At 34.4% G+C, this 14888-nt stretch overlaps 1 protein-coding gene across 1 annotated transcript; it reads right to left on the reverse strand.

The window, feature by feature from the left end:
- Window positions 1-1446: 1446 nt before the first annotated feature.
- On the reverse strand, window positions 1447-11634 carry LOC138304834 (ubiquitin-conjugating enzyme E2 N-like). The gene is made up of 5 exons (XM_069245159.1): window positions 11503-11634; window positions 8990-9091; window positions 8327-8471; window positions 7634-7774; window positions 1447-5132 (listed from the first exon to the last, which is right to left on the reverse strand). Exons 1-5 carry the CDS (start codon window positions 11530-11532, stop codon window positions 5095-5097), a joined length of 456 nt encoding a protein of 151 aa, XP_069101260.1. The 5' UTR covers window positions 11533-11634; the 3' UTR covers window positions 1447-5094.
- Between the last annotated feature and the right edge of the window lie 3254 nt (window positions 11635-14888).

Genomic DNA, 14888 nt, shown 5'->3' on the forward strand with positions numbered 1-14888 from the left:
ATATACATCTGGACTATTCTGTGATTGTACAAGTTACATACCAGGGAACTTGTTTTGCTATTGTTTATAGATTACGTAGTTTTTTTCCACAACTACCAAAATCCAAGATAGGTGCATGTATCTTGTTGACAGATTGATCCCAAAATGCAATATGCACAACTATGGCCCAAAGAGAGCCTACATATAAATTTGAGACAGATCCTTTTACTACTTTCTGAGTAATAGCTGTAACAAACTATCAAAATCCAAGATGACTGTCTGTTAGCCAGCTTCGTGACAGATCGGTCCCCCCAAAATGTAAGACATGTAAGCACAACAATGGCCCAAAGGGGATCTACATAAGAGATTTGAGAAGATCTCGTTAGTAGTTTTTGAGTAATACTGATAAAAAGAATTGTTAATGGAAGGAAGGACAGATGACAGAAAAAAACCGAGGCACCATCAGATGATGGGATAACAAGCAAATTCGTGGAACTTCCATCCCCCGTTTTGAGGTTAGGTTTTACCTTGGTTGAAACACTTATTTGGAAGTAAGACATTTAACTTTGCCACCAAGTGTGAAGAAAATTGGTTAATATTTATTACAGTTAACAATGGTATTGTACGGAAGTGGCAGAAAATTACCTTTTTTTATTAAATCAAAGGGCCATAACTCTAATGCTAACATGCTAATTAAGATCTGCCAAAAGTGGCGATCGAACTTGGCTAAGCCCTTAACGCATTTAACTTTGTTACCAAGTTTTAACAATATTAGTTTTAGCATTTGTTAGTTATTACAGAAATTGCAGAAAAGTGACATTTGTAGTAAATTAAAGGGCCATAACTCTGATAAATAACATCTGCTGAAAGAGTTGATCGAACCTGGCCAGGCACTGAAGGCATTCAACCTTGTTAACAAGTTTGAAGAAAATTGGTTAGTATTTATTACAGTTATTGTACGGAAGTGGCAGAAACTGACTTTTTTTAATTTAAGCAAAGGGCCATAACTCCGCTAAATAAGGTCAGTTGAAAGTCACGATCAAACTTGGTAGAGTCCTTAAGGCATTTAACCATGTTACTAGGTTTGAAGAAAATCGGTTTACATTTGTTACACTTATTGCACAGAAACTAAGTGTTACAGACAGACAAACCCAAATTAATATCCCCAGTTTCCTAGAAAGCGGGGGATAAATTAGCAACATCAATGCTTATAATTAGCACTCATTCAAGCGGAACTGGACTTGGTTGATCATGCGCGACTGGGTAGATCAATCTGTGGAACATCCGGCTAGTGTTTGGAGGTCCCAGGTTTGAGTCCTGGTCTAGTTGCTACATTTTCTCCCCTCCTGTTACATCATAATAACGATGTGTGTTTGTGCAGTAATACATCAAAACACTGACTACCTGAGAATATTATCACCAGTGTACTTATATTATGTACATAAGCAAATATAACAAAAAGGAAGCTTACTTTTTTGAGTTTATTGAGTTTCTCACATATGCATGGACATGTATTACATCGTCAAATGTCATCTCCCCATAGAAAATTGACAGAATAAATACTTAAGTCTTATTTCCACCCAAGAGCTTGACATGAGAATGATTGTGCAAGAAATGCTAAATTCAGAAGTGGGGGGCATATTATGACTAACCAGTTCATCACATAAACCATTAACAGCTTGCGGATGGCAAAACGTTAAACTCGGGAGAAACAAACAAATAAAGATATGCACAAAACATTAAGTTTATCAACAGCTATCTCAAACATAAGGTTACATATAAAGATTACCTCAAAACATCGATCAAATACCTTGGTATCTGGTTTCCTCACACATTACCCATTTTCACACCTGTCTGTGCTCCATAATTCCTCATGTAGAGTGAATCAGGTCACTTCAATACAAAAGCTATGACAATATATATATCTAGTCCTCTGTCGGTTGACAAAACTTGTAACACTTTTCAATATTAAATGGGGTAGTAAATTCTATAAGTTTACAACCCAAAATAACAGAAGTATGCTCAAAGACTAAAATTTAATTATGATGTGGTATAATGTAGTTTCTCCTGTATGTCTGAATACAACAGACTAAACAAAACCCCTAGTATATAATGCTGTATAGTTGTTGAATCGGGCGAGTGTATAGACCAATTAGAATCCTGCTAGGATCATCAGACTTGATTTGTAACCTGCACTCTGTTCAGCATGTTTGGAAAATCTATAATTTTACAGTGTAACGGTTTCCGGTCCAAAAAACTGATGATGAGATCCATAATTTCTTACTAAGGTTGGATTTCTTTCCTATCAATCTTAATACAATGATAGAATTTAATCAATTGAGGGCGACATCCTGTAAACAAAACGTATGAGTCCTAGAGCAGGTACATCTAAAACACATCAACCAATGTTACTACAGGTAGCTAGGTTATGGAGTTCTTTGCAGGAATCTGAATACTACAAACAGAATTCCATTAAAGTAAAATAAAAAAAGTCTTATTTCCAAATCTCACAAATAAAACCTTTTTCATCTGCCTATTTCTATGCTTTATTAAACAATACCTACAAAAACTCAAACACTCACACATTTATTAAATTGTCCTATAACAATGTGTTACTAGTTTAATTGAATGCATGTAGATAGTCACTTTGTTAGGTTATAATGTATTTTCTGATAATACAGAAAATTCATGCACTCATCAATCAATGTAAAAATAATTTTTGAACAATTCAAAACTATTCAGCACTTTCATCAGTAAGCATAAAAGGAGATAAACACCATTAGTCTTAAAAGTTCAATAGGTCTACATGCTACATTATCGGAGCATGCTCCACGGATACCATACAGCATGTTCAGTAAGATCTGAGACTTTATATATAAACATACACAGACTAGACCCCTTCTCGATGAGTTCATGAGTACATATATTAGCACTATTTTAACATGGCTTGGCACTGTAACACGACTTAAATCAAATCCACAACTGTAAATATCTAGTTTCTAATGGGACATATACCTGACCAGGAGAAATGTCTTACTATCTTAACTGTTTTAGCAGCATGTACCTATTTTTGTTAATTTAACCCAATTTTGCTGGGATGGATTAAATCCAACCCTTGATTCCATAAATCTTAACTTTTAACTGCGAGTTTTACTGTAAAACATTCAATTATAAGACTAACTTTGGTTTTCAGGAGAAATTATTTGAAAACAATGTATCGGCTTCTTAATTTTGAGAGTTAAATAAATTTCTTGGTATGAGATTAAAATCCTTGAATGCATACACAACAATTGACAAACAATTTTTAAATTATTTGTTCTTTTCAAAACATTAATAATTAATAAAATAATTTAATTAATTAGGTGGTGCTTTCACAATATCATTACCATGCTCCAAAATCTTTCAACACACACCAGACAAGACTTTGGCTTATACAGCTTTCTTCTCAAATCAAAGCCTTGGATTGTTCAAGGATATTCATGGCATTCAAAGGTTTTCCTCACTTAAACTAGATTTAATTATCAGAAAATTCTAAAGCACACATAGGATACTGAGCTTAATATTGAGTAGGCGACATCAGTTTATCAGGAATTTCAATCTCCCATCATACGTTATTTGTTATTGTTTTTTACTGTTATTGTATTTTTAAAGTTACTGTAAGAACTTATGCAAATTAATGATGGCCACCAACATTCCTTACAACACTGTCAACTCACTTATACCTTTAATTCATAGCCTAATTGAATGGAAATTTCCTAATATTTGTTTACAAGAAATATGTATATCAATTCACCATAATCACGTTATTTGCCTTAATCAGCATTTCTAAGTGTCCAGATCTCCTGTGAAGAGGTATAAGTACTAACTACTTATAATGACGATACCAAATCATGTGTCATTGAGGTTGCATATATGGCCGGGGGTGTCTCTAATACACCATGGAGAAAAATTTTGACTAGCCCAGTAAAACTTGGAAGTCTAAACACATGACATATGATCCTTGTAACCCAGTCTGAACACAGTGTATCATATATGTACTTAGTTCCTGTATAAGATACAATTTTCTACCCAGAAATTAAATTTTTATATCATCAAAAGAAACCCATTTGGAAGCATTTCTTGGCATCTATGATTGAAATTGAATCTCTAATATGCAACACTTAAGAGATGCAGAATTTTTACTTATTGCAAATTACAAGCAAAAATATAATGAAATAAACATACAAAAATCATTGACGCTGAAACTTCCTCATTACAACAAATCTATTACATCAAGCAGTGTTTAAGTACTACAAAACACCATTTTTAAATTTTATACTTACAAACCAAAGGATAATACAACTTCCATAATTACACTTTTGTTTGGTTTGTTTTTGCGACCAGTATTATATTTTCACACATACATAGCAGACACACGTTCATCCCTGTGTTTTAGACACAAGTCCGTGATACAAATGTATCAGTACTCCCAATGTGCACACACACACACGCCATTATAACCATGTGTACATGATTCTGTCTTTGTATATCACAGAGTAACCTCCCTTGCATGTAGGTATACATTGTGATGTCATTATTTTGTGAGCGAAATTCACATTGTTTTCCCCGAAAAGTATGATGTTGCGTTCGTAATCAGATGACTTAACAATCAATACCTACCCACAAGGGCAGATAACTCTGTAATATGCAAATACAGAATAGTTTGACATGCCACCAACCCTTACCCCTACAAATGTACGACACAGCCAACTGATTGTACATGTGTGTGTAATGTGATGTTTAATAAAATAACTTGTTGCTGTCAGCGACTTTATCTTATAATTACATCTACCAGCAGCCCTGGTCCCGATTTCTCGAAACAAAGTCAATTTTTTTCAAATCAGTGATATGAGGAGAAAAGCTAAATTTTGATGACTGCACCTTTGTTTCGAGAAATGGGGGCCTGTTTAAATGATATGGTAAGTTATCACTGTTTCCAAAAAGTGTTGAAAAAAATTGCATGAGTAGTCGCTGCTATATAGTCCCAGGGTAATGCGCTGACAGTTGAATATGAGCTGCTCCAAGCCCAGTGCTTATTCTCCTCTTCTGTATCACCAAACAATAACAAATCAAGCATCATTCACTCATTGCATATTTACATGTCCATTGTTTAGCTGTAAAAGAAAAAAAACCATAATTTTGTTATCATGAAATACCAATTAAAAATATACTGTAAATTAATTTTAGGGTATCTCTTGTGAAAAAACACACTTCAACAATTAAAATTTGTGATGACTGCAATTTTTAATAAACTTTTTATCATGTTTACTTATGTACAAAGGCTTATATAATTAGCGTCTTTTGAAATCTGAGAAGAATCTTTGAAAATCATTTTGAGAGATGGTGGTAACATAGCCTAGCCTTTAGAATTCAACTTCTCTGTCTGATAACCATTTCTGAATTTTATTATTTAAGACAGTGTTAAAATATCAGACACTCAAAATTGCATTAAATTGGTGTTGCATAGAGTCGGTGTTCTAGTATTTTTATGGTATTTTGATTTAAACATATTTTATTGTGTAATTTTATATACAATGGGATTAGGCACAAGTTTTCTAACTTACATGAAGCCCTCTGAAAATTCAAAGTGAAATACCAAAAGTGTCTACAATAAAAACACTAATAATCTTTATCAAACCAACCAAGAATAAGCAATTAGATAGCATGAATATGTATATATCAAAAAGTTCATAAAGTCATGGACAGACAATTGACCGTGATATGAACATGGCAGTAAGAAATTTTCAAGGGGAGATAACTCATATTAAAATTGGGTATTTTTTATGCAGAATAATACAATCTTTCTGGACCTAAGCAGGGATTTCCCGGACGCAGGTTTTCTACGTCTCTGACACACAAAATGCCTAGGGACTCCTAAAATAAAATGATGGGAGTCCTTTGGACTCGATGTGGAAGGAATTTAAAATGAAAATTACAGGTCAATTAGATGGAGAGAAGCAATATTTAAATTGTCTATTTTTCAAAAGCATATAGTTATTAGTTAGACACAGTGTTCTCCCTTAAGGATTTTTCCCTGTTGGTTCTAAGGACCGACTGACCCTAAAAGTTACCGGTCCTAACTGAAAGTTACTGGTCCTTACGAAGTCCTTGCAGTTTATATAATTACTAACAAAGGAATAGTTTTACTAACAAAATATATCTTCATATCCGGATTAGTATCGTAGGCTCTCAAAATGTTGACTGAGAACCAGATAACAACTAAAATTTGTTTTGTACAGTTTAATCTTCAACCTTTCTACAATTCTACTGCCATTTTTGGTTTGTAAATTCTCTATCTGAACCAAAAATTCTCAGTCAAAGGACCAGCTACATGGTAAAAAATTTCTGCCCGACCATAAAGTTGCTGGTCACAGGCAGACAGACAGGCATTAATTTCGAACACTGGTTACACAGTACAAGATATATTTTCTGGTACAACATAAAAAGTTTTATAAGATCTACAATCAATTTTAGCAAAAAGACCTTAATGTTTATATAAGGGACTCGCAACTACCAAAGTTATAACGAGAGGGATATTACTGTAGAAGGTGCAACAACAAAATCACAGCTTGAGGGGTATATTCATGAATGTCCAACTCGAGGCTTTACTGTGAGGGTTGGACATGCACAAATTACTCAGAGGGTTATAATTTCATTGTCACGCCCTTATATATAGGAAATGATTCTTTTCCTCTCTAATTGAAATACAAAAGAGCAGCATTTTAATACAGTGACATGAACATGGTTGTCACCAGCACGTCAATATTGACAACATCATTGACAATATGCATGCAACGACTACACCAGAAGTCATGAGGTCACCAAATTGTTTTACCAGAATTTCAGGTTCAAAAGGTTACGTAGTTAGTGTGTGCAATCTATCATACCCTTAGAGTTGACAGAGAATTCTCCCATTCTTGACAGGATTATTCCATTGTTGCTAGCTAGGGAAAAGATTTACTTTGTTTTTTACCGTGATAGGGAAAAGACAGCTCACACACGCTAGACAGTGACGTCATCAATACATAAGGCGACCATTTTTACGCACATCAATATTCATATCAACTGAATATTCACAACTTCTCCTTAAAGTATGGGAGGAAAAGAATCAAATATGGGCCTGTTAGGTGGACAGGGATAACCCTTGTGAAAGTTTTGACCATCAACTCTCGGCAAGCCTCAAGTTGACCAGTCAAAATCTTTCACTTTGGTTGAGATATCCCTGTTTACCTGATAAGATTCTATTATTCTCTCACTGCTAAAATCTGTCACAAATCAGAGAAATTTTTCCCAATTACAATGAAAAATTCCCAAATCAAATTGCTGAAAAACAAATAAAACCTGTCACAAATCAGTCTCCCCTCGTTGTTTAATCTAAAAACGAACTACTCTGAAACTGTTGTGATGGTCGTCACCTTTTGATAAAATGAAAGAGTTTACTGTTTCAAAATATCTAATCACCTATGATACCATGTTCAGTAATGCCATGGGTAACATTTTCCTGAAATTGCTCTTTTTGCGATTAAAAATTCCCAATTTGTTACAAAAACTTTTCTCCCAAAATACCCTGAAAAATCACTTATAACATAAGTGAAATTTCTACATAAAACATTACCAGTTGCTATAGCTTGTGCCTCATTTGTTTTCCAGGCTTCAGCTACATCATTTTCTAGGGGATCATCCGGATTAGGAGCACTTAATAGGGCTTGGATTGATAGCAACACAGTTCGGATTTGTAAAGCTGGACTCCATTTATCTGCAAATAGGTACACATCATAGGATTAGTTCAAGTGTTAATGGTATGTGAGACATGAAATTTGAGACCGCAACAGATATTTCGTATGATGGGTTAACTTAACTGAACAAAAATAGAAAATTATATTCTTTTTAACAACATGACAGAATCACAGCATAAGGTTAAGTGTATTTTTGCCATATAAACCTGACAATGACTCTTGTTATTAGGTAGGTCGGTAGGTAAAATATTTTATTGTAATTGTATAATTTTCCCCATTTATATCTTTGCAACAGGAGAGAATAAAATGTAGCAGCCAGACTGGTATTTAAACCCGGGATCTCAGAACACCAGCAGCTGGAATGCTCTATCACCGAGATATCTATATCCAGTCTTAACCCGCTACACTAGTACTCCTCCCTCCCTTTCAAAAGTCTTCACCTTCAAAGACACGTTAGACCCTTATACCACCATCATGGGTAGTTTAGTTGGGGAACTTGGGCGCCATTTTCAAAATATGTAACACTGTTTCTCATTTCCAAAACAAAAGCAACTTATATTCTGTATACATACCTTTAAGAATATCGAGACATATTCGTCCCAGTTTATCTATATTTGGATGATAAATTTTTGTCAAAAATCTAACTTTAGGTGCTGACATAGGATATTCCTCGGGTAAAAACAACTCCAATGAAAATACTCCTCTTTCATAAGGTGACTGAAAATAAAATAAGATTTTATAAATTGCACTTATATACCCCTTATTTGAGATAATGGCAACCAAATGCAATTTTCCATATACCAAATGTTCCTTTTATAAGCCTATGCATCATTATCGGGAATAACCATGACAAGAAAAGAACTGAAGAGGTAGTGCAAGTGTACATGGTAGTGTGGTTATTCCCCCTCACTACACTATATATATTTCCATGGAAACAATTTTTGAAGCATGTGATTGATGCGTCAATTCCTTATCCATAATTTGTGACAATGATTGACCACGTTTAATACAAAATTTTTAAAAAAATATGCTTACAAGTTCTTGGCATTTTACAAAACCTGTGTTTTATTACCAGCTGATTACCATGGCAACCATAGTTTTGACAAAATGTAACATGCATATTTACACACAGTCCCCACAATTGGTGTCGAGCTTCACTGAAATTGATCAAATAGTTAAGGGTAGTCCAAACATTTTTTTTTTCTTTTTTAAGTGATTTTGTATTGCTTACTTACCTCTTTTGGACCAACAACTTTAACATGGAAATATCTAGCATTATTTTCATCTGGGAGAGCTGTGATTCCGCTCACCGGTTCCGCTACTAAACGTTGGGTTTCCTGAAAAGAAAACTTTATTTATAGTAATCTAATATAAACTAATATATTAAGTATTTTTTCCCGTTTTGATGTAATTTTTTTTTTCATTCTCCATCAAGTGACTTAGAGCAACGTCATATATACAGTTGATTCAACTGTGTATATATTTTACGTTAATCTAAGTTTTTTGTATAAAGCTATAGACTTTTAACAAAATATAATGCTTTATAATTTTACAAAGTCATTTCCTTTCCAGGGCATCTGGTTTATTTTCAGCAGATTCAGAAGTCAAATCATCATTAAATTTCTCAGAAATCAGAGGAGACCTTGAGTCAAACATGTTTTTGGGAGTCAAAAACATATTCTCGGTAGTCTACAGGATGCCCTAGGCCTGCTGTAGCTTTCATTAAAACATAAAAGCTAACAATGTTGCAACATTTTGCCTCAGAATCTGCGCACATATGTATACTGAAATTCCAATACAGCAGTTTTCCAGCAGTGCTGATGTGAATAAAACAAAAATATATTTATCACATAACTAGCCCGTCCAGCCATATCATACAGCTATGTCATAAATATTGTAAGACACATGCATGTGTAATAACACTTTTATGACGTCAAAGGTAGTTTTGACGTCATGATATCTATATATGACGTCGCACGATTGTCTCAGTAGACAGAAATGTCACATCCGAGCCAGATTTCTACTGTTTTATATAAAGATGAAATTTTAAGTTTTACTTATATTTCTAGTATTAAAAGTTATGTGATAAAATAGATAAATAGAATCTTACACTCGTGACTATGTGACATGAAATTTATCAAACTTGTTAAATAATCTTATTATATGAATGGTGGTTTTGCTGTAATTTGATTGGCCAATACGTTTCTCAGAAGTATTCATCAACTGCGATCAACCCCGAAATCTCGCGAGTCCAGTAACCTGTCAGTGTGTCAAAAATAGATAAAGGTTATTCGAAAACTCCCTTTAGATGTGATATCATAATCACTTTTGATGTCGAGTCGTACCCAAATATAGCGTAACGGGAGTGTGCCAATTCAATGAAGTTGGGATAATTTTATAATCTATTGTGACGTCATTATTATGGTTGGCAACGTGGCGGAAGGCAGCAAGTTTACTGCGATCTGCTCAACTGCGAACTTCAATTTATGGAAAACGTTCAAGAATGCCAGACGGGCAGTTGATGCAGCAATAAAATATTCCAGTTCTACCAGTCTAAAACATTAGCAAAAAGCATTTGGATATTTACCATATACTACGTGTAATGGATAAACTACTTTTGAAACGAGAACATTTGCAAATATCATCCTGTTTATTGAAGTAAAGCCTTTTGAAGAGCTGGGTTATAATCAATATCCTGTAAATGACGTCATATAAAACAGTTATCAACCTTTTTTCATGTGGATACAGTGAGTTATATCAACACTCTAAAATGATGTAACTCTGGCTCTGGCCTTGGGAAATATATCACTTACTCTGTTTGATAACTCACCGTATCCACCTGAAAATAGGTCGATATTTGTATATTATATATGCCACCTGTACGATCGCCTAAAGGCTCTTGGCATATCAAATTATTGATCTCATTTGATAAATTTCATATCACACAGATCATGTAAGATCCTCCATGTGGTAACACTAAAATGTATTCCAACAACACAAATTTTAGTTGAAGGAAAAAATGACAAGCTCTGGTACGAGATCTAGAAGTCTTTGATTATGATAAGTTTTATTAATGAGCAAATTAATCTTCCTTCCTCGTAAATGTGGTTAACATTATAAAGTTATGATAATTCAGACAATTTTGAGCACTTTCAAGCATGGATTTTGGTTAAATGGTATAACCAGTGGAAAAACGAAACCAGGAAATTCCAACCGTCCAGTTATATTTAGAACAAATGGCAATGCAATATCGCAAGATATTTATTTTTTACCTAGATCTATAGATATATCTATAGGCCTACAGGAGGATTTATTAGAACACATGAACCTGTGTATGTAATCTAAAAACATTGACGAAAAAAAATTAAACTTACACAAATATTTAGACTTCTTCTATTTTAAAAAAATGTTTAAATATCTGAATTGTTTACTTGTCTTTAATCTTTACTTCCTTTGATCGGAGTGAAATGATTATGTCAGAATGACAATAATCATCATAAATCTATAATCGGAGCAAGGTCATATCTATATTTATATTAAATGATTTGGAAACCATTTAAACTATTTATACATATTTTAATGCGACATTTACATGAAGACTGAATGTACTTTTCAACAAAAAATGTCTTTCCTAGTGAAAGATAACAACGGATTTACTGTCATTCTCTCGACATAACAACGGTAACTTCATATTTAGAGGTTTCCTACCTTAAAATTATCGTTTAAAAAGTGGATTCAAGAAATTTACCTTAATAATCCGCCTCGGAAGTGACGCCATTTGCTTGTTATTTTATAAGGTTGTAACAATATCAAATAGTTTCTTGTATCGAAAGTGCGAGATGTTTCAAAATCCAAAATGGAGGCACAATATGCAGAGCTGGCGAAGTCACCCGGCTTTAGTTTCGCACATTTACTGTAGGCCTATGGTATATTTTGTAATATATTACAAAATGAAGACTCTCATTTTAATTCCACAGAAACTGTAAATTATATTGTTAAAAGGGAATTAATTCACTTCTCTGCGGATCGGCCTTTTGTTCTCGCAAGATGTAAAACTATAAAGGCATAGTTCAGTGCCCGATTTAGGCGGGTAAACCCGAAAATTGCGGGCACACATGCAAACGGCAGGCAACGAAGTACGATTTATCATATTGATGACTAACTTGGATTTTGGATAGTAATAATATTGACACTGATTGCTGACGATTAAGGATGATGACGATTTTTCTTTTACGATGATAATGATGGAAAGATGTAGAAGATCGATGATGATGATGATGATGATGATGATGATGATGATGGATGATAAGGACGATGATAAATATGATATGATTGATGAAAAGATGACACAAATGGTGTTGACTGATGACGATGATAATTAATGGGTTTGCTGATAATGATGATGGTGGTGGTGATGATGATGATTATGGTGAACAGTATATACGTAGTTTGATGATTGATAATGATGCATCCTTGGTACTCCAGGGGTTACTATTACTGACGTCATATCCACCCATAGAAGTTATATCATATAGCATAACCGAAGGCAACAGAAGATACATGCAAGAATTGGGTAACGTTACACTGTAGTTGACTGTCAAGTACTTTATATTGAAGATGGATGCTAGCTGCTCTCTCTGTAATCTTCAAAGGAAATCTCCACAGGCTTGTGATTGGTTTGTTTCTTCTCCTGAACTTTTACTATGAGATTAATAAAATCTGTTACCTGTAAGTGATCGAGATCGGGTTATCTCAGTCGAGGGCTAAGATTTTGTAACATAATCCCATCTAAGATATAGCAAAAACTCGTCTATATACGCGTTCAGAGTGTAAAACTATCCCGTTCGGGCCTCCTCGGGCTCTCGGTCAAAGCCGATTAACCATTTCATCTGCGCTTCGATTTCAGTTATTCCGCATAAAACTTTAGTTCGGTTATATCAAAGAAAAACGATGATCTATCGATGCATACTGTTTTCATAATTAAAAACAACAAACAAACAATGCATGGTAAATGACTGAATGCACATATTTCTAATAATATTGATTATCTGACGCTTGTGACGTCACCGGTTCGAGAGTTTGACGTCACGTGCGCGGACTGTTACACGAATGGCGTAAAATTCCGCCAAAATTCGCATAAAGGTACCAGACAGATCGGACGAGATAGAAAAATCTAGCACCGGGTATCATGTGAGATTTCCCTGTCCGAGGTGCGAGAAAGTCCAAGGATGGATAGTACGCTAGTGATAGTAACCCCTGGGGCATTTAGGATGATAATAATAGTATATATTAAGAATATCGATGAAAATTGCATGACTGATGTTAAGAAATGTGGCTCAGATCCAATATCACACACATTTCAATACAAATGTACATACTATTTTATTTATTGGACCTATTTTGATTGCTGAAGAGTTCCTCACGAATATAAACTTACGTGCAATCTGACAACTAGGTATATGATAGATACCTTAAATACATCAGATGACTCCAATGCTGGCCGGTCCCCTCATCAGGTGGATCCTCCTTCCTTCGACGTTTCAGCGCTTTCCACGACGTCTTCCAGAGGTGCGCCGGCCGGTGTAACGTTGAAAATGGACCTCCGTTGAAAATTGACCTCGGGTCAGTTTTCAACGTTGAAAACGGACCCCGAATGCCGTTGAAAATTGAACATGCCGTTGAAAATTGACGGTGGCTAGGGTCAATTCTCAACGCCAGGTCTGTTGAAAAATGACCGTTGAAAAATGACCTTGGCAAACTATCAACGGATGGTCTGTTGAAATAAAACTGTTGCACAAACCAGAAACATATATACATAGAGATTGGCAATTTCGCCAATTTTACGATAGGCAGATGTACCTCTCTATGTCCCCAGGGGCTTTTAGATAAACTCTTAAATAGTTAAATACAGCAGAATAACTTTGATATGTTATAAAAGTTAAGTAATTTTCAGATGGTTTGAGTACGATTTTGGAAAGAAAAAATAATATTTTAACTTATATATTAATAAAACAAAATGCACTTCCGGTTTTGAATGCCTGATTTTCGAAAAACCAGGTAAAATTGCTCATTTTCATACTTTCAAAAATCATATTAAATAACATCAATTGGGAAAACTGATCACATCAAACCATGATATAATGTTTAAACTTTGTGTTGATGCAAAAGTATCATGTTTAAAAGAATACACTTAAATGTAGTTAGCCAAGGGAAAATGCCTATAAACTGGAGGTCCCTCTGCCTGTCAACATAGACAAAGAAGGAGTTTCCAATCTCTATGTATATATGTTTCTGCACAAACATAATTCTCGAATTCTGTTATCGCCATTCCTAATATAAGCGACCCTTCTGTGCTGGTATTTAAATTACGTAATCACCTCGATTTGAATTGAAATTTGGTATTGTTATCATCGTATCAAATACCTCATTTAAATATTTTGTATGTTTATTATGGAGAATACAAAACTTTCATTTTTTCTATAGTTATTTTGTTCGCCCGTGTAGATAATGTTAATTTAATTGTTCTCAGACTGAGGAATTGCTATATGACACTGAGGTAACGTAGTAAATAAAAAGGAATTGTTATGTGGTATTCACTTCCGAGTACCAGTGGATAGTGTTACAAAACTATAATTATGGGATATTAGTAATTTGTTTCTTAATGATTTTTTATGATTATATTTTCGACGATTTTACGTTTGTCAGATATTCAGTAATTTTTAATATATATTTATTCCCTGCAATACAAGAATGTTTTATATATCTGCGTATGGATCACTTATGTTGTGTTCTGCGTATGGTTGTGTTTTGTTGTTTTGTAGTTGTGTGTTTTTGTGTTGTGTGTTGTTTGTTTCTGGTGTTGTTGTGTGTTGTTTTGTTGTTGTGTGATGTTGTGTTGTTATGTTATGTGGTGTTGTGTTGTTGTGTTTTTTGTGTGTGTTGGTTGTGTCATGTTATCGTGTTGTGTGGCATTGGTGTGTTGCTGTGTGCTGTGTGGCTGTGTTATGTGTTGCGATGTTGTGTGTTGTGTTGTTGTTCCGTGTTTGTGTAAAGCGTTGTTACGTGATGTTTTTGTGATGTGTTGTTGCGTTATGTTGTGTACTGTTGTGTTGTTGTCGGGTTTTGTGTTGCTTT

Source organism: Argopecten irradians, chromosome 12 (genome assembly GCF_041381155.1).
Source record: "Argopecten irradians isolate NY chromosome 12, Ai_NY, whole genome shotgun sequence".
Taxonomy (NCBI): Eukaryota; Metazoa; Mollusca; class Bivalvia; order Pectinida; family Pectinidae; genus Argopecten; species Argopecten irradians.